Source organism: Taudactylus pleione, unplaced genomic scaffold (genome assembly GCF_031769625.1).
Source record: "Taudactylus pleione unplaced genomic scaffold, aTauple2 ptg000016l, whole genome shotgun sequence".
Taxonomy (NCBI): domain Eukaryota; kingdom Metazoa; phylum Chordata; class Amphibia; order Anura; family Myobatrachidae; genus Taudactylus; species Taudactylus pleione.
The window spans coordinates 44,859,249-44,878,100 of record NW_028284418.1 but is presented as its reverse complement, the minus strand read 5'-3'; the positions used below and the strand labels follow the sequence as shown (position 1 = coordinate 44,878,100).

At 47.1% G+C, this 18,852-nt stretch overlaps 1 protein-coding gene across 4 annotated transcripts in view; it reads left to right on the top strand.

Moving 5' to 3' along the window:
* Positions 1-18,852, top strand: part of LOC148541996 (uncharacterized) — a 159,120-nt gene that overhangs the window by 46,866 nt on the left and 93,402 nt on the right. For all 4 annotated transcript variants that reach the window (XM_088473830.1, XM_088473839.1, XM_088473826.1 and 1 more), the window contains exon 2: positions 12,211-12,252. In XM_088473830.1, coding sequence (XP_088329956.1) covers positions 12,211-12,252 — 42 coding nt within the window. The remainder of the gene's footprint in view (positions 1-12,210; positions 12,253-18,852) is intronic.

Below are 18,852 nucleotides of genomic sequence, written 5' to 3'. Positions count from 1 at the left end.
TTCAATTATAATATATGTTTGTAACTTTCAGACAATTGGGGAAGCCTTGTTAACAGCGATAGAAGTAAGCATACATTTTATATTCGACTTAAAGCTGTAGAAAAATTGCACAATCTACAGACTATACATCTCTTCATGATTTGCTCATGAACGCTTTAAATAATCTGCTCCTTGCATCCTAATCATTGTCTTCTCTACACTATATAGTAGCTCTGCCCTGTAACCCACATAATCTCATTCTTAATCCTTTTTTTTTACCCACCTCCTGGCCACTGGTGACATTTACCCCAACGCTTCATGCAAAATCCCCACTGTCAGTTACACATTCATTCTTCAACTACAACATTTCCCAGTCAGTCGATACCAATAACATACAAACCTCACTCTTATGTTCTCACTTTCCACCTGTCTTTTATCTGCAAGCTTTGGAACATCAGATCTCTCTGCAATAAATTAACATAAATTAGCATAAATTCACATCCTCTCTCACTCTTTCAGATTCATTGCCAATACAGCATCTCTCTAACCATGTTTCTTCTATGAGGGTCTCTCATTCACTCACAATCCTCAACCAGGCTGCCCACATGGGTCAAGGAAGACTCTCTACTCTCCTCTAGCTGTCGTCACCCTTTAACATTCTCTCTACTTCTGCTCCTTTGAAGTTCATCTCATATGTCTCTTTCCTAAACTCAATGTCTGTGTTGCTGTCATCTATAGGCCCAGTTCCTGAATTCCTCTACTGCCGTGTATCTGCTTTTATTTCCAGTGAACACTCTTATTTTAGGGAACTTTATCATCCCCATTGATAACTCTACATGACTTGTACTATTGCCTCTAACCTCCTCACATTTCCTTCTTCCTGTGATCTTTCCCAGTAGATGACATGTTCAAATCATCATGGTAGGCACTCTCTGGGCCTTGTGCTATATCCAATTCTCTGTGCCATCCCCAGCATCTGAAACTCCACCATATTTCTCTCTCTGACCACAACTTCTTTTCCGACTACATCACCTTGCCTCGGCTACTTTGAGCAATCCTCACTTGAACCACTCCTCTCTTCAATTTCTGGCAGCCTTTATGCTGAAGTCCCATTTTAGAACTATAAGAAACTTCTCCAGCCCCCCACACAGCATCTCCAACAAATACATTTCAACCCTTACACTCCAAGCAGACCTGCCACCTGCAAAAATGCTCACTTACTGGTGAGTATGAATGGAGAAAATGTTAATCAAATCCTGACTTTTTCTCTATTAAAAATGTATTTTATCTTTTGTATTCTACAATGCTCTCTCACCATGCACACCTCACTGTCATCTCACTTATCTGCCTACTCCCACAACTCATTTTCTTCCCACACTGTTGATGATTTTGCCACCTACTTAGTAGGAAAATTTACCCAAGCCATCAAGAAACCTCCTTTTATCAGATCCATCTTTCTACACCCACCTTCTCCTACACTCACCTTATCTACTATCGGTCCTTTCTCTCCTGTTACTTCAATACCTTATCCTGTTTTCTCCCACCCCACCAATACCTGTCTGCACCTTACTCACCTCTGATAAAACTGGAATATCATTTCCCTATTATTGTGAGCAAAGGCATTTGTGTGAGGTGAAGTTATGCTATTAACATTATCTTGTAATTGATATAAATGTTAAGATATTGATAGGCAATAAGGATATACAGTACATATTTAAATAAGAAATAAGTGATTATAAATTACTAAAAGTTAGCATATAGAGAATGCATCATTATAGATCTTTTTATGTCTTTTAAACTTCTAAGAGGGCAAGATGGCAAGAAGTTGAACTATTATCCAATTTTTTAAGACTTGCATAAACTTGTTAATAGTCTGGGAGCTCACAGAAAATAACTAAGATGGAGGGTCACACTGATGACCAGGCCTGGATTAAGGCTTGTGGTGGCCCCAGGGCAACTAACTTGTGGTGGCCTCCTCCAAGACACACAGAGCCTTACATCCCCACCCCCCAAGCCACATGAAGCCTACCCCCTCTCCCCCCTAGAAAGCCCGGGGAGGGAGGAGGTAGGCCCCACACTGAGCCTACTGCTCCATCCCCGCCAGTGGTGGCTCCCTTGATGTCCTGGCAGAGATGCTCCTGAGTCCCCTCATCATCATCACGGACATGATGCTAACGAGGAGACTCGGGAACCACTCTGCACGGCTGCTGAGCCTTCACCCGGGAACAGGTGCTGCTGGACACGTGTTCTCGGCAGGGTCACATCGACCTTTTGTGGGGGCCTCTCTGTGTGTGTTGGCCCCGCGGGGTGACTGCCCCTGTCAACCCCCCTTAATCCAGCCCTGCCTATGCCTAAGGATGAATATGCAAGAAAAACATTGACCACCTTGCTGTGCAAGATCATATGTTCGAGATGTCAACAAACCTGTGAAGTCTGTGACCAAGCAATTTCAATTCCTGATATTGAGGAGAGAAGCCAAACCAAGTTGGCACGTACACTGTTCTTAGGAGTTATTCCTGGAAGTCAAGAGGACTTTGATCTATGGATATTAAGTTACAGCCCAGGACATTTGCATACAAGCAATAGGAATGAAATAATGTCACTTTAAATTCTCCAAGACGAATATTGAAGATACGCGTTGGAACTGTTTTACTCATGAATATTGTAATGAGCTATGATATATAAGAAACTGTTGACTTGTTATAACTCAGAGCTTCTGATAGAACCTACCAGACATGCCATCACTGCATCTATGGCTGCTGATGTCATTTGCTGATTTGTAATTCTTTGCTGATATAATTAAAAGAAGAATTTTATCTTTATCGGGGGTGGACAAGTTATTTCCTGCTTTGATACCTCTTTGACCTGTCTATCTTCACTGGCTTTCCCTTCCATCCTCAAGAACCATCAACTGTTCCTCCAACTCTGTTCAATTACTGCTACAGTTTTTTTCCGTACCTCAACTTGAGTAGCTTGGTTCAAACAATCTGACACAATTTCTCACAACTCATTCTCTTCTTGACTCTATGCAATCTTGTTTCTGATATTTGCACTCCACCGTGACTGCCCTCATTAAAACTAATCAATGATCAACTAATGGTCAAGTCAGAGAGTAGCTACCTTGACCTTCACATCATTGTTCCTCCCTGTTCAGCTCCTATATCTGAACACTCCTTTAGTGTTTCTACACTGAACATCACCTACTCCATTACCTCTACCTCTTGGGGTTGTTCAAGGATTTGGTCTTGGCTTACTACTTTTCTTTCTTTATACTTTTTAGTGAACTAATATGCTTGCTTAATTTCCATAAGGGCAGATGACATGCAAATGACCTCTCCTTCCCTGACTTCTCTCACTGTATTTTATGCCGTGTGTCCAATTGAATCTTTGAAAGCTCCATCTGGATGTACCAACATTTACGGAACTCCAACCAGACCTCTCCACCAATATTCTATAATTCAAATGCCGAAATCCTTCTCTATAGCTTATCCTGCCCCCACCTGTTATTACCCCCTCTGCATGTTCTGCTAAAGGACAATAAGCTATCACAAGCAGGACCAAGTAAATTATTGTCTCACCTACTTTTGGATGGTCTGCTACTCTAACTGTCCAGTGCTGCATAACTCTCTCCCTCTCCTCTCTGATCTATCTATTCTATCTAGCCTATCTTTTTTTTCAAAAACATTTTATTAATTTTCCAAGAAAATTGAATAGACAACACATTAAATCACATCTCTGAATCTCTGCCAAAACTGTTGGCAGATGTATTACATAGAAAATACAATATTTTGGCACAGATCCCAGACATTCAAAAAATATTAAGAAGAATAATAAACAGGAATAAAGGGAGATAAAGAGGAAAACACGAGGGGAGGGGTAAGACAAAAACGCATTCAAGAATATATGGTATAATTCTTACACTAGAAATATATATATGACACATTAGAATTATGCACACAAAATCAATCAAATAATTTTCAGACTATGAGGAGTGAAAGTCCAATTGTCTGTACAAAATCCAAGTGGTAGATTCAAACAATTTATATATATATATATGTGTGTTTGTGTCGGCAAATCGAGAGCGCAATGTAACGTTCCCACTTTTTGTGGAATTTAACGATACCTTTCTCTATATCATGAATTGTAACTCTCCTTTCAAAATATATAACATGGAGAAGAACACTTTTCACCTCTTCTAATGATGGAGTAGATCTCTTAATCAAGAATTTCAGAATCAATTTTTTTGCTACAGTAAGAATGATCGCTAGAACAGGAATCAGTTCCTTTCCAAGCACACCTACAGTAAATCCCATACAGAGAAATTAACAAATAAGCATGCTATTGGATTCCTAGAAAGATTCAATTTGAAAATCTGATTCAAATAATTAACAATTTTATGTCAAAACACCGCTATCTTTCCACACTGCCAGAAGTTGTGGAAAAATGTAGCTCCCTGCATTCTACATTTCGGACACTTGCCAGAATCTTCTGGGACCATATGCGCTCTCTGAGCCTGAGAAATGTAAGCTCTGTGCATTGTTTTAAAATGCTATCTAACCTCTGAAATCTATCTCCCTATCTCTCTATCTCGCTATTGATATATGTATGGTACTTAGGACCTCATTCAGAGTCGGTCGTTGCGGCCGCACGGACGTAGGGGAAAGGGGCCGGATATGCAAATGAAGCGATCACAAGTTGCGGTCCTAAGATGAGATCGTTAGCTGAACGACCGAGGGTAAGAAGCGGTCGTAAGATTAAATCACGCCCCCTTCTCGATCACAACACACGTCATCTCCTGGGATATAAGGATTAATCGCGACCATTGGGAACCATCGGAGCTGGTCGTAGAGCTTAAGGTTGACCATACCCTCTCTTAAGCACTACGATCAAGTCAGTGTACAAACCTCCCATGTCACATGTGCCATGACACTACTTTGTTAATTATGCACTGCCATTAAACGCCGTTCGCATAATTAGGCACACTTGCGTTCGGATCTCCACTCCCCCGATTTCAAGCACCTTCCCCACAAACGGTTCATTCTGTCACTCAAACTAACGATCTAGCTGTGTTCAAGGAGAGAGAAATTTCTGATCGTAACAGCTAGTTTGCGCACACGCATTGCGAACTTTACACATGCGCAGTTCAGCGAACATCGGCTGCGTACGACCGTGCATCGCAACGACCGACTCTGAATGAGGTCCTTAGCTCCATAGAGGGCTCAGTGGTGCAGTGTCTAGGTGAATAATAAAGGTCCACACACAGCTTTGCAGGTTAAAATGAAAATAAATGGAGCTTTACTATCAGCATTTCTGGAACAAAGTAATAAACAACCTAGCCGCCATGCAGGGCACTACCTCACTGCTTGAACTCTGAGTATAATGGGTAGCTAGTCTGTAAACGTAATACAGTCTATCTTTGTGGTCCTTCCTGTCACCTGCAGTTCTGGACACGGTCTCCTGCTCTGCCTCATTAGCCTCCCCTGAGCTCTGTACACAAGGCAGCCATTAGGTGTGGTCACACTTCCTCTAACCTTCTACCCTGTGTGAGCTGATCCCTCCAGTCCCACACTGGATTCATGGCTCACTATCGCCACCTAGCTTGATATTGCCACTATATATATATATATATATATATATCTATCTTTCTACTTCAGGGTCCATAGGGTATCCACAGGATACCTTGGGGTATAGGTGTGACGTCAGTCATCGGGCACCATAGAGTTAAGCTTTCAGCCTCCCAGGATGCACTAGGGTCCCCCTCCTATACCCCGCCCCCGAGCCAAGGCACCTCAGTTTAGTTTGGTGCCCGGCCGGAGTCGGGTGCACCTGTTGGAGTGGGGGCTAGAAGAGCCCCTGAAGCTTTTTCTTCATGCAGCTGTGGCTGCACATCTGGATGAACAGCATGGACAGTCAGTCCTGACGTCCATGCTGTCTTCCCTACACCCCCGCCGGTACCAGAATGCCGGTACCGATCCGGGGATGCTGGTGAGCATCTGGGGTCACAGCTAGCGGTGACCCCAGATGTTCCGGACCATGGCCGGATTCAAGGGGGACAGCAGGTAAGCAGCGGGGTCCCACGGTGGGTCCCCGCTGTCACATGGTCCAGAGTCCCCAGGCAGGGGGCTCCCTGGGGACTGGCTGCAGCGTGGAGCCAGGTATTGAACCTGCGCTTCCACTACCCCCTGGGACAGCGGACCGCAGCAGAGCGGTAGCGCTGCGGCGTCCCGGGGGTTAAATGCATTCCAGGGGAGCACGCCTTCCCTGTCTCACAGCCGGCGCCTCCCCCGCTGCACACAGCCCTCTCTGCACACTGCCGACTGGTCCTGTGGCAGCGCTCCTCCCCCAGGCCAGCCTCCTCTCTTGCCATCTTTCCAATGCATGGTGAACGCTGCTGGAAGCACTGGACGGAAGCATCGTGGTCTGGGTCCCCCCGCATACCTCTCCTCCGATTTGGGTCAGGTCTGTGTATGCTGCGCTGTGTCCTACCAGGCCCTGTGTCTGCGTAGTTGAGTGATCAGCGCTGTTAGTGCAGTAATTGATTTTTCTTTGCATTGTATGTGACTGTGCTAGCGCTGCTGCCTGTAACTTTTCTTCTAACTGTCAGCTTTATTACTGTCCCTGTCCTTTCTGCTAAGCCCTTGCGGTGCGGTGCTGCAGGGTGGTCTCTCGCCTATTTAATATATAATTGGTGAGAGGGGTCACATACTTGGTGCCATCATGTCTGAAAGTGATTTTCCTCTCCGACTACAGTGTGCTACGTGTAAAGTACCGTTAGCGGAGGGGGAGGGTAGCGCGGAGGGCCTCTGCCGGCAGTGTTTGTCTATGGCGCAGCCTATTATGGTTACAGCACCGGTACAGGAGCCGGCCTGGGCTTGTTTCGCTCAGGCGCTTACAACCTTAGTGGTCCAGTTAGCTCCGCAGCCCGCGTTTACGCAGATGGGTTTGTCCCAGCAGTCAGTGGTGTCATCACCCATGCAGGGTTTCCCACGACAATTGGTGGTACCCCACAGTCTCCCTATTTCCCCGCTCCTGGTTTCTCAGGAGCCGGCGTGGGTTAACTCCCTGACGAGTTTGGTACAGCACTTGTCGGATGTGTTGCAAGGGGAGTCTGTGATGCGGCCACATAAACGGCCGGTGGCGTCTCTGTCGGCTCCTTATGAGGATGACGAGGGGATGTCTGATGATGGGGAGATTCTGGATCCTTACAATCAGGAACCTCTCCATACTAAGGACGCAGACGCTAAGTCCAAGGTATATATTCCTGGACTTATTCGGGTGGTCCACACAGCCTTGGTGATTGAGGATGAAGTTCCCCCAGCGGCTAAATCAAAGTATGCCTTTTTTAAAGATGTGAAGGGCGATGCCACAGTCTTTCCTCTTTCGGGTCAGTTAGTGGACCATTTAGAGGAGGCGTGGAAACAACCTGGCAAAAGATACCAGCCGCAGAGGCGCCTGGCAGTGGCTTATCCGTTCGCGGATAATTATTTTGCAAAGTGGGAATCCCCTACACAGGTGGATTCTCATGTGACCCGTCTTGTCCGTAGTGCCACATTGCCGATGCCATCCATGTCCTCCCTTTAGGATGCTACGGACCGCAATGTGGAGATCTGCCTGAAGTCCGCTTATTCCCTTGCGGGGGGGGGCAGCACGGCCGGCTATGGCCATTTGCTGGGTTGCCAGAGCGATGGAGCGCTGGGCGGATTCATTAGAGGCGTCTTTTGATTCCGACTGTCCGGCCGAACAGGCGGAGTTGATTGGTAATCTCCGTGATTCGGCCACTTATATCAACGAGGCGGCCTTAGACATTAGTACTCTGGTGTCTAGAATTTCTTCAGCAATGGTGGCTGCTCGTCGCACCTTGTGGCTGCGATCTTGGAAGGCGGACGCAGATTCCAAAAAGGGTTTGGAGGCGTTGCCATTTACTGGAGAAGTTCTCTTCGGTCCGGATCTGGACAAGATTGTGGCCACGCTGGCGGCAGCCAAATCGGCTTGTCTCCCGTCGGCCGCTGCTCCTTCTGGTTCTGGACCATCGTCCTTTCGGTCTTATAGGGCCCACGGCATGCCCAAACCACAGTCTTTTCCTCGACAGGCTGGCCCTAACAAATCGTCCAAGCCCCGGAAGCAGGCATGGAGTACCAGACGATCGGCCCTTAAGCCAGATGACAAGCCTGCGGCCTGACGGTCCAGGCCTCCCTTTGGGGGATCCCAAAGTGGGAGGCCGCCTGCTGCAGTACGCCCAGTGTTGGTCGGTCACTACGACAGACACTTGGGATCTCGAGGTGGTCTCCCACGGGTACGCCCTCTCTTTCCGGCACAGACCCCCGGCTCGATTCTTCACCACGGGTCTACCATCAGACTGGAACAAGGCTACGGAGCTGCGGAAGGTATTGCACACTATGCTCCAGGCTGGAGTTATAGTGCCTGTTCCATTCTCCCAGAGGGGCCAGGGTTTCTATTCAAATCTTTTTTTGGTACAGAAACCCAATGGGTCGTATCGTCCGATTCTCAACCTCAAGGCTCTCAACAAGTCTTTGCGGGTTCTGAAGTTTCGGATGGAGACCCTACGGTCCATCATTCTGGCGCTGGAACCTGGGGACTACATGGTGTCATTGGACATACAGGACGCTTACCTGCATGTCCCTATTCTTTTGCGCCATCAACAGTTCCTCAGGTTTGCAATCCGCAGCGACCACTTCCAGTTTCGGGCATTACCTTTTGGCCTGGCGACAGCACCACGTGTGTTCACCAAGGTGATGGCGGTCATGGCGGCTTCTCTGCGGCTGCAGGGAGTCCGCATGTTGCCGTACTTGGACAACCTTTTATTGGTCAGGATCTCCAGAGCTCCTTCTACGCCACTTGGACCTGACCATTGCACTACTGCAACGGCACGGCTGGCTAATCAACTGGCAGAAGTCCACTCTAATCCCGTCTCGGCGGATTCTGCACCTCGGAGCCTTATTGGACTCGGAACAGCAAAGGATCTTCGTGACGGGGGAAAAGATCTCTGCTTTACAGTCGAGGGTGCGCAGTTGTGTGCACAGCCGCCGGGTGTCTCTACACTCGGCGATGAGGTTACTGGGCTCCATGGTGTCGGTGTTCAACATGGTGGAATATGCCCAGTTTCACTCCAGACCTCTGCAGCACCTGATCCTGTCCAAGTGGAACGGGCTGCCTCAGTCTCTGAAGTCCCAGACGATTGTGCTCACCCCGGAGGTTCGCCTGTTCCTTGCCTGGTAACCACAGATGACCCATCTCAGCAAGGGACGTCCGTTCTGGGTTCCAAATTGGGTCCTGTTGACAACGGACGCCAGTCTTCGGGGCTGGGGAGCAGTTTCGGGTCCACACTTGTTCCAGGGCAGGTGGACGCCGACAGAAGCGGAGCTTCCAATCAATATCTTGGAACTCCGTGCGGTCTTCAATGCTCTCCAGCAGGCACATCGGGTTCTCCAGGGTCGTCCGGTACAGGTCCAGTCAGACAACGCTACCACCGTGGCCTACATAAACAGGCAAGGAGGAACCCGAAGTCGAGCGGCTCTCGTGGAGGTCTCTCGGATCCTGGTATGGGCGGAGCGCAATCTTCCGGCCATATCAGCGGTCTTCATCCCGGGAGTGTTAAATTGGGAGGCGGACTTTCTAAGTCGCCAGGACGTTCATCCGGGGGAATGGTCCCTGCACCCGGACGTTTTTCAACTGCTGGTGGACAGATGGGGTCTTCCAGAGATCGACCTCATGGCGTCCCGGCACAACAACAAGTTGCCGGTGTACGGGTCTCGCACAAGAGACGAAGGGGCATCTCTGGTGGATGCTCTGTCCGTCCGGTGGACGTTCCGGTTCGCATACCTGTTCCCTCCGGTCTCCCTTCTTCCACGGGTAATCCAGAAATTCAAACAGGAAGGAGGGACGCTCCTGTTGATAGCTCCCGCGTGGCCCAGACGGCACTGGTTCTCAGATCTTCAGGGTCTGTCCATGGACAGTCCTCTGCGGTTGCCGCTACGACCGGACCTTCTGTCACAGGGTCCTTGTCTTCACCCGGACCTGACTCGGCTGTCTTTGACGGCGTGGCTGTTGAGACAGCCATGCTGAGGTCCAGGGGGTTTTCCAGCTCTGTGATGCGTACCATGTTACGAGCTCGGAAGCCGTCTTCCGCGAGGATATACCATCGTGTGTGGCATACGTTCTTCCAGTGGTGTCGACCGAGAGGTTATGCACCGCGGGAATTTCGTCTGTCTCGCATACTCGCCTTCCTACAAGCGGGACTAGATCATGGGCTTCGCCTTGCTTCTTTGAAGGTACAGGTTTCGGCCCTGTCTGTCTGGTTTCACCGTAGGATTGCTACAATCCCGGATGTGCGCACCTTTATCCAAGGTGTTCTCCGCATTCAGCCGCCCTTTGTTCCACCTGTGGCGCCTTGGGATTTGGCTGTGGTCCTGAGGGCTCTCCAGGGACCCGCCGTTTGAACCACTGGGCTCAGTGGATCTTAAATGGCTAACAGCTAAGACTGTTTTCCTTCTGGCTATTGCTTCAGCCAGACGTGTTTCTGATTATGGGGCTCTTTCTTGTAAACCCCCTTTCTTACTTTTTCATGGGAACAGGGCAGTGCTCCGCACTCGGCCCGAGTTTCTTCCCAAAGTTGTTTCCCAGTTTCATGTTAACGAGGAAATCGTTGTTCCGGCCTTTAACTCACCTGGTCTGTCAGTGGGTGAGGCCTCTTTGGATGTCGTGCAGGCCTTAAGGACTTATGTTGACCGCACTTCTTCGTTTAGGAAGTCGGACGCCTTGTTTGTCCTCTATGGCTTCCGTAAAAAGGGTTTGCCTGCTTCAAAGCAAACTTTGGCAGCCTGGATCCGTATAGCTATTTCTGAAGCTTATCTTCATGAAGGCCTGCCGGTTCCTCCTTCTGTGAAGGCTCATTCCACTAGGTCTGTGGGTCCTTCGTGGGCAGCTCGACGTGGTGCCTCTGCAGTCCAGATCTTCAAGGCTGCTACGTGGTACTCTGTCCATACCTTCGTGAGGTATTACAGGTTTGACACCTTCGCCTCTCAGGATGCTTCCTTCGGGCGGCGGATTCTCCTTTCTGCACAGGAGCGTCCCCACCCTTAAAGGATACTGCTTTGGGACATCCCCAAGGTATCCTGTGGATACCCTATGGACCCTGAAGTAGAAAATATGAGATATGGTATGAACTTACCCTTGTTATCTCTATTTCTACGAAGTCCATAGGGTTCCACAGGACTCCCGCCCTGTCGCACCTGTGCTGCAGATGGGCTTTGCTCTGGTCACCGGTTTTTCCGTCTCCCTCTGGTGAGAATGTGATTCTTGTGTGTGTCCAGATCTTTTTTCTCTCTCTTCCTTCTCGTCCTCCAGCCTATGGCTTGGTAACTAACTGAGGTGCCTTGGCTCGGGGGCGGGGTATAGGAGGGGGACCCTAGTGCAACCTGGGAGGCTGAAAGCTTAACTCTATGGTGCCCGATGACTGACGTCACACCTATACCCCAAGGTATCCTGTGGAACCCTATGGACTTCGTAGAAATAGAGATAACAAGGGTAAGTTCTTACCATATATCATATTATATATATATATATATATATATATATATATATAATATATATTAATTTCACTCTGAAAGGCCTCATTATGACCACTTCCATTCCACTGGAGAACACACAATCACATTACATCAAGACCTGAATATCCTTATCAGTATATTTTTTAAATTAATCAATATATCTTTCCTACAGTATGTTCCTGCATTTTTTTGTTTTTTAAAGCAAACATTGATGAATTTGACCCAATATGACACTTTATATTGTAGGTAAATTTCCTCTTTAATCCATTATTAAACATTTTACTATTTTTATTTCAGTTTTAACATTCTTTTTTTATATGCAATTTCACTAATTTGGTTTCTCTTTTCATTTTCCTTTTGCTTTGAAGTTGAATGTGTTGAATTTTAAATACCATGTTGCTCTGTACAAATGTGCTATATCAACATGATATGAAATGCTGCAATTTACTGCTAGAGCCATAGGTTTTCCAGCTTGGTACCTGGTCCTTGGAAGACAAAGTGGAGTTTACAGTAGGGACATGCACAGTGATATTATTCATTAATATTGGCTATAAATTATACATGAATACAAAATGATAGTTAAAATAAAATGCAGGGCTATACGCTCCCATCTGGATTTACCTACAAGGTTCTTCTAATATAAATTTTATTTCTTTATTTTCAGACAACCACTAATGCATTGTCAGTATTTCCATCAGCTGTGACTGTAAGTTCTGTATTTATTATTATTATTATTATTATTATTATTATTATTATTATTCTTTATTTATATGGCGCCATAAGTGTTCCGCAGCGCCTTACATAGTACATAGAACTAATAGGTGAAAGCCACAGAACAATTAAGATTGAAGGCCACAGATCAATTAATAGCAAATATTTGCAATTTATTTTATGATCAATTTGAATATCAATTGAAATAAAGAGCAATACCCCTACATTGTGTGAGGCTATAAACTATGTCTGGTTCATAGCCAAGATGGAATATATCACCATAAGGGCCGGAACAAGGCTCTAATTCGCCCTTCACCATCCCTGTCCCCTAAACCTGTGACGTCATGACGTGACGCCTAGTGGGGGGACCTCTGGGTCTAGGAACTAGATCACTGTCTGCAAGGTGCCATTCCAGGCACCCTGCAAGCCACATGCCTGTATTGTGGTGCATTGACGGTGCTGCCCCCCCTAGGGCAGATCGCCCCGATAATTGTAGCGTGTGGGGGGGCGACTGAGGGTTAAATATTGCTCGGTCGGGAATGCCGGATTGTCCAGCATGCCCGTCCGATGCGATATTTCCCGGTAAACTGTCGGCCGCATCGGGCAGTGTATGCCCAGCCGCGGCCAACCGACAGACATTTCCTGTGTTCCTACGGAAGGAACAGGGAAATGTCTCCTACCCTGGGGGCGGAGCGCGGATGTCTGCCGAATACACTGTGAGAGAAATCTCACAGTGTATGCCGGCGACTTCTGATGCTGGCAGCCGGCCAGATTAAATGTCTGTCTGTCTGACAGACATTTTATCTGGCCGTGTATGCCCAGCATTACTGTGATCCCTGGCCCTGTATATGCTGGAATTATGCAACACAATATACATTGTATGTAACATATTAAAGCTGGATAAGTGCTAATTATGCCCTCTTCATGGACAGGCCACACTCGCTCTAAAATCAAGCATTTGGAAAAACCCCTCTAGAAATTCTGTATTTGCCACTGTCTACCCATCTTTTACAAACACCCTTTTGTAAAGGGGCCTATCCATTACACGACTTTGTGAACAAACTAACCAAAACCCGGAGGATTTGGGCGGATCATGTAAAAAGTTGTGTAATGGATAGCCTACAAACATCCTGCGACGCACACTCCCGCGAACGACTGTTGGAGTCTTTTGCCGTTCGAACATGCTGGTCAATTTATGCATATTGCTGAACGACTTTAGAATGTCGTTCAGTGGATATGCAGTGAACGGCAAATGACTTCTTTAATGAATATTCACTCCATTCATTCAAAATTTTCACTCCCTTGTCTCTTCAGTGACAATCTTTGGTCCTTGGTCTATAAATAAATTGTTCACAAAGTCTATCATGGTTGTGAAAGACTATTTGCATGAAAGACTTTTTGTTGCCAGGAAAAGTCTTTGGTGTTTGGTCTTTAACAAAAAAAATATCTTCTAATGAATAGGCCCATTTACACTTACTCTCCTCACCATTGTTCACACTGATTCACACTGATTTTCTTTATAGTTGCAACACGCTTATTTTACTTTAGTGCATTGCAATAAGACCGGGAAGGTATATTGATGAGTTGTATCTTGTTCATATTAGTATGTGCTCTGTATACAGAAATAATGTATAGTTAGCCTTAAAATGATTAGTAGTACTAAAGGTATTAATTTACTGTTTATTATAAATATTTATGTCGGTAATATAGGAAAAGGGGCTGATTGTGGGAATTGTATGTACATATTGTGTAACATGATGGCATAAGTCACTTGTGGAAAAATACTGGAATGGCTGGAGGTAAAAACCTGAGGCAGCTCGAGCTCAGAGCGGGAAGCCTGACTGGGGGCCGCAACGCAGTTGGTGAGGGAAGGTTATAAATAGAGAAGACGGGAAGGATCAGTTAGTCTGCAGTTCCCCCTCAAGTGCTCACCACATCGTCTTGCCAGTGCTGCATCTGTAGAGAGGGCGCAGGTAGCAGTGATTGCCGGTGGTAGATGGTGGTGGAGCCAGTGTGGGCAGAAGAGAGTGCCGGTGCTCGATCCCTGGTCCGGTGTATACAGTTCGCAGGAGCCGGATCCTGTCAGAGAAGGAGAGAGGTGTATTATGACTGCATCACAAAGCACACCGAAGGTGTGAGGAGGCAGCCGGAAGAAATCGGTGATTGACAGCCGCTTATCAGAGGGGCTAAGCTGTAAGATACCAATATTGCTGTAGCAAGGAAGCACTGAGGGAGCCGTGAGTAACAATAATCAGCACCACTGCACTGCAACTACACCACATACTGTTATGTTCTGGGTTGTTTGTGGACCCGGGGTGGTAGCAGGAGCGATCACAGAAGCAGATTTGAAAATAAAACTAGGATTTTTAATAAGTGCTTGAGTAGACATATAATGTGGCAGTAAATAAAAGTCCAGGAATATATAAATGTGCACAAGAGTTCTGTGGTGGGAGCAAAAGGGTTAATGTCCAAGTAAAAACAATTAGAGCTGTCCCGGTGTGCAGGCAGTGAAACTGAAAATAATCAAGCCAGGTTTGCAGGTAGTGAACTGAAAATAATCAAGCCAGGTTTGCAGGTAGTGAACTGAAGCGCAGGATGTCAGCAGGCTCAGGCACTCAGGTATGAGCAAGGGTGATGGAGGAAGCGGGGTAGTCCAGTGGGAGCTAGGAGCTGACAGGCAGACTGGCAGACAGCGAATTTACAGGAACAGGAAAGCACAGAGAACTCCCTCTCAGCTAGGGTGAGATACACGTTGCACTGGCAAAGAAGGAAGGCATTGACCCTTCCTAAATACCCCATGCCGTGCTGTTACTGGCCGGAGGGAACATGTGACTCACCAGGATTGGCCAGCCGCATCACATGGCCAGAAGGCAAGATGGCGGCGCCCATGCCAAGGAACGGAGACGCCGCCAGGCCTCACCAGCGCAGAGTGACAACAGGGCCGCACAGCAACGCGCGCAGCCAAAGCCCCCCACCAGACACCAGCTCCGCCACCAGACAGCCCGCGCCACAACGACCTCACAGGTAACACCCGCCTAGCGCCATGCTGAAATACCCTGGCCGTGACAGTACCCCCCCCCTTTTGGGATGGCCTCAGGACACTCTCCAGGCTTCTCCGGATGGGCAGAATGGAATCTCCTGATGAGCGTGGGAGCGTGGACATCACGAGCATCGGTCCAGCAACGTTCCTCTGGACCGTAACCTTTCCACTCCAACAAATACTGAAGATGACCTCTGCGCAGACGAGAGTCCAAGATCTGGGCGACTTCAAACTCAACTCCTCTCTCCGTCTGGACTCGAGGAGAAGCAGGTAAAGCATTATGGAACTTATTCAGGACTAGGGGCTTTAATAAGGAAACATGGAAGGAATTGGGAATTTTTAGGTATGGGGCTAACTGTAAACGGTAGGCCACTGGATTAATGACTTCTGTTATGGTGAAGGGACCGATGAACCGGGGTGCGAATTTCATAGACTGAACTCTTAGACGAAGGTTCCGAGTAGACAACCAGATCTGGTTTCCTACTTGCATGCATGGAACTATTCTACGCTTTCTATCGGCCTGGGTCTTATAGTGAGAGGATGCCGTCAACAAATCAGACCGTACTTGAGTCCAGATGGCAGCAAAATTCCGCACCGTGTCCTCCACGGCCGGAACATCGAAAACAGGCAGGCTTCGAAATTCGGGAACACGAGGATGAAGGCCATATACAACCTGAAATAGCATTTGGTTAGTTGACGAGTGGTAGGAAGCATTATGTGCAAACTCAGCCCACGGCAGCAAGGCAGCCCAATTGTCCTGGGAAGATGACATAAAAATTCTTAAGAAAGTCTCTAGATCTTGATTAACTCTCTTGGTGGAGCCGTTGCTTTGCGGATGGTAGGCCGTGGAAAAGTTTAACTTCACTTGAAGAACAGAACACAAAGCCCTCCAGAATTTTGCAGTAAATTGCACACCACGGTCAGAGACAATTTCAGCAGGAAGGCCATGTAGACGAAATATGTGTTGGACAAACAACTGTGCCAGGTCAGGGGCAGAAGGTAACTTCTTCAACGGTATATAGTGGACCATCTTAGAAAATCAGTCTATTACAACCCAGATAGTGTTGAAACCTTGAGAGACTGGCAGGTCTGTGACGAAATCCATGGAGAGATGCGTCCATGGACGTGATGGAGTAGGTAATGGAAGCAATTCCCCAGCTGGAGCTTGTCATGATGATTTATGCTGGGCACAGAAGGAGCAGGAAGAGATGAACTCCATTATATCTGCCTTCATAGAAGGCCACCAATAGTGTCTTTTCAGGAACTCCAAGGTCTTCCGAGTGCCCTGCGAAGCGAGAGGAATGTGCCCAAGTGAGAAGCTGCTTCCTTAATTCCGGGGCCACAAATGATTTTCCCGTAGGAGGCTGAACTTGTAATGCGGCAAAAGCTCTTGATTCCAAGACAGGGGTATTGCTTTGAATTTCAGATTGATCCTCACAGAGGATAGATCTCGATAGGGCATCAGCCTTCTGATTAAGTGCTCCAGACCGGAAGGTCAGGGTGAATTGAAATCTGGCAAAGAATATTGCCCAGCGGGCCAAACGAGGACTCACACATTGGAGGTTTTTGAGAAATAGGAGATTTCTATGGTCCGTAAATACAGTAAATGGAAACTTGGCGCCTTCTAGCAAATATCTCCATTCCTTCAACGCCAACTTTACAGCTAGTAGTTCTTGCTCACCTATGGCGTAGTTCCTTTCGGCAGGTGAGAATTTTTTAGAAAAGAACCCACACGGATGGACTCGGTTGTCCTCATAACGTTGAGACAAGACTGCTCCCACAGCTACAGATGATGCGTCCACTTCCAACAAAAAAGGCCTGTCCAGATCTGGTTGTCGAAGAACTGGTGCTGAGATAAAGGCCTGTTTTAGAGGATGAAAGGCAGACTCTGCCTCAGGTGACCATTGGGCAGGATTAGCACCTTTGCGGGTCAAGGCTGTAATGGGAGCCAGCAGTGTAGAAAATCCCTTAATGAAGCGTCTATAATAATTGGCAAAGCCCAACAATCTCTGGATGGCCTTCAGTGTCTGAGGTCGGGTCCAATCCAGAATTGCTTGTACCTTCTTGGGGTCCATTTCTAGACTGGAGCCAGATATTACATAGCCGAGAAAAGGTACACTGGGCACTCCAAAGACGCACTTCTCCAGTTTGCAGTAAAGGTGGTTTTCTCTCAAATGGGTCAGAACTTCTTTAACATGTTCTTGATGTTTAGCCACAGAGGGTGAAAAAATCAGTATGTCATCCAGATAGACAACAACCGAAACATATAACAGATCCCGGAAAATCTCATTAACGAAACTTTGAAAGACAGCAGGGGCATTACACAATCCAAAAGGCATTACTAAATACTCGAAATGTCCATCTCTGGTATTAAAAGCGGTCTTCCATTCATCGCCAGTTCGGATACGAATGAGGTTGTAAGCCCCTCTCAGATCTAATTTAGAAAAAATGACAGAGCCCTTGACCCTATCAAACAACTCAGTAATCAGGGGAAGAGGGTATCGATTCTTTACAGTAATGTCATTAAGGCCTCGATAATCGATACATGGTCTTAGACCACCATCCTTCTTGCCAACGAAGAAAAACCCAGCTCCGGCAGGTGAAGTAGAGGGGCGAATAAACACCTTTGCCAGGTTGTCCCGGATGTACTCGGTCATGGCTTGAGTCTCAGGCAAGGACAGCGGATAGGTACGACCACGAGGTGGTATCTTATCAGGTATCAATTCAATTGGACAGTCACATTCCCTATGAGGGGGTAAGATATTTGCTTGTTGCTCAGAGAACACGTCGGCGAACATCTGATATTCCTTGGGAATGGCAGAAGAAACTAATGGAACTGTCTTTCTCACAGGTCGATTTTTTGGAAGACAGGATTTCTGACAGTCCATACCCCATGACAGAATCTGCATAGAACTCCAATCAATCCTGGGATTATGTTGACATAACCAGGGTAGACCAAGAACCACTTCTTGAGAGGCCTCTGATATCACCAGGAATTTTAAGGACTCAGAATGAAGTGCTCCAATTCGGACCAATACTGGTTGAGTCTCTTTGGTGACTATCCCGTTAGTTGGGGGGCGTCCGTCTATAGAGGTCAGAGAGATGGCATGGTTGAGAGACAAACAAGGAATCTTAAATTTATCTATGAAACTAGACGTTATGAAATTTCCGGCTGCTCCCGAGTCAAGTAGAGCAGTAGCAAAGACAGGTTTGGGTTTAAGATCAAAGGCTAGGGTAATCGTGAAATCTTTAATTTTTGGAGACGGGTTCATAACTCCTAACTTGATGTCTCCAGGGTCAGTTAGGATTTGGCATTTCCCGGTTTACGGGGGCAGGAGATCAGCAGGTGACCGGACTCTCCGAAGTACAGACAGAGGTTCTTTTGCATTCTTCTCTGATGTTCTTCTTTGGAGAGGTGTGTATGATTCACCTGCATAGGCTCCTCTTCAGTAGGAGAAGGAATGGGTCGGGTAGAAATGGAGGGGGTAAATGACCTTTGCCGGTCAGTTCTGTTTTTTTCAGCCTGACGTTCCCTGAAGCGTAGGTCAACTTTGA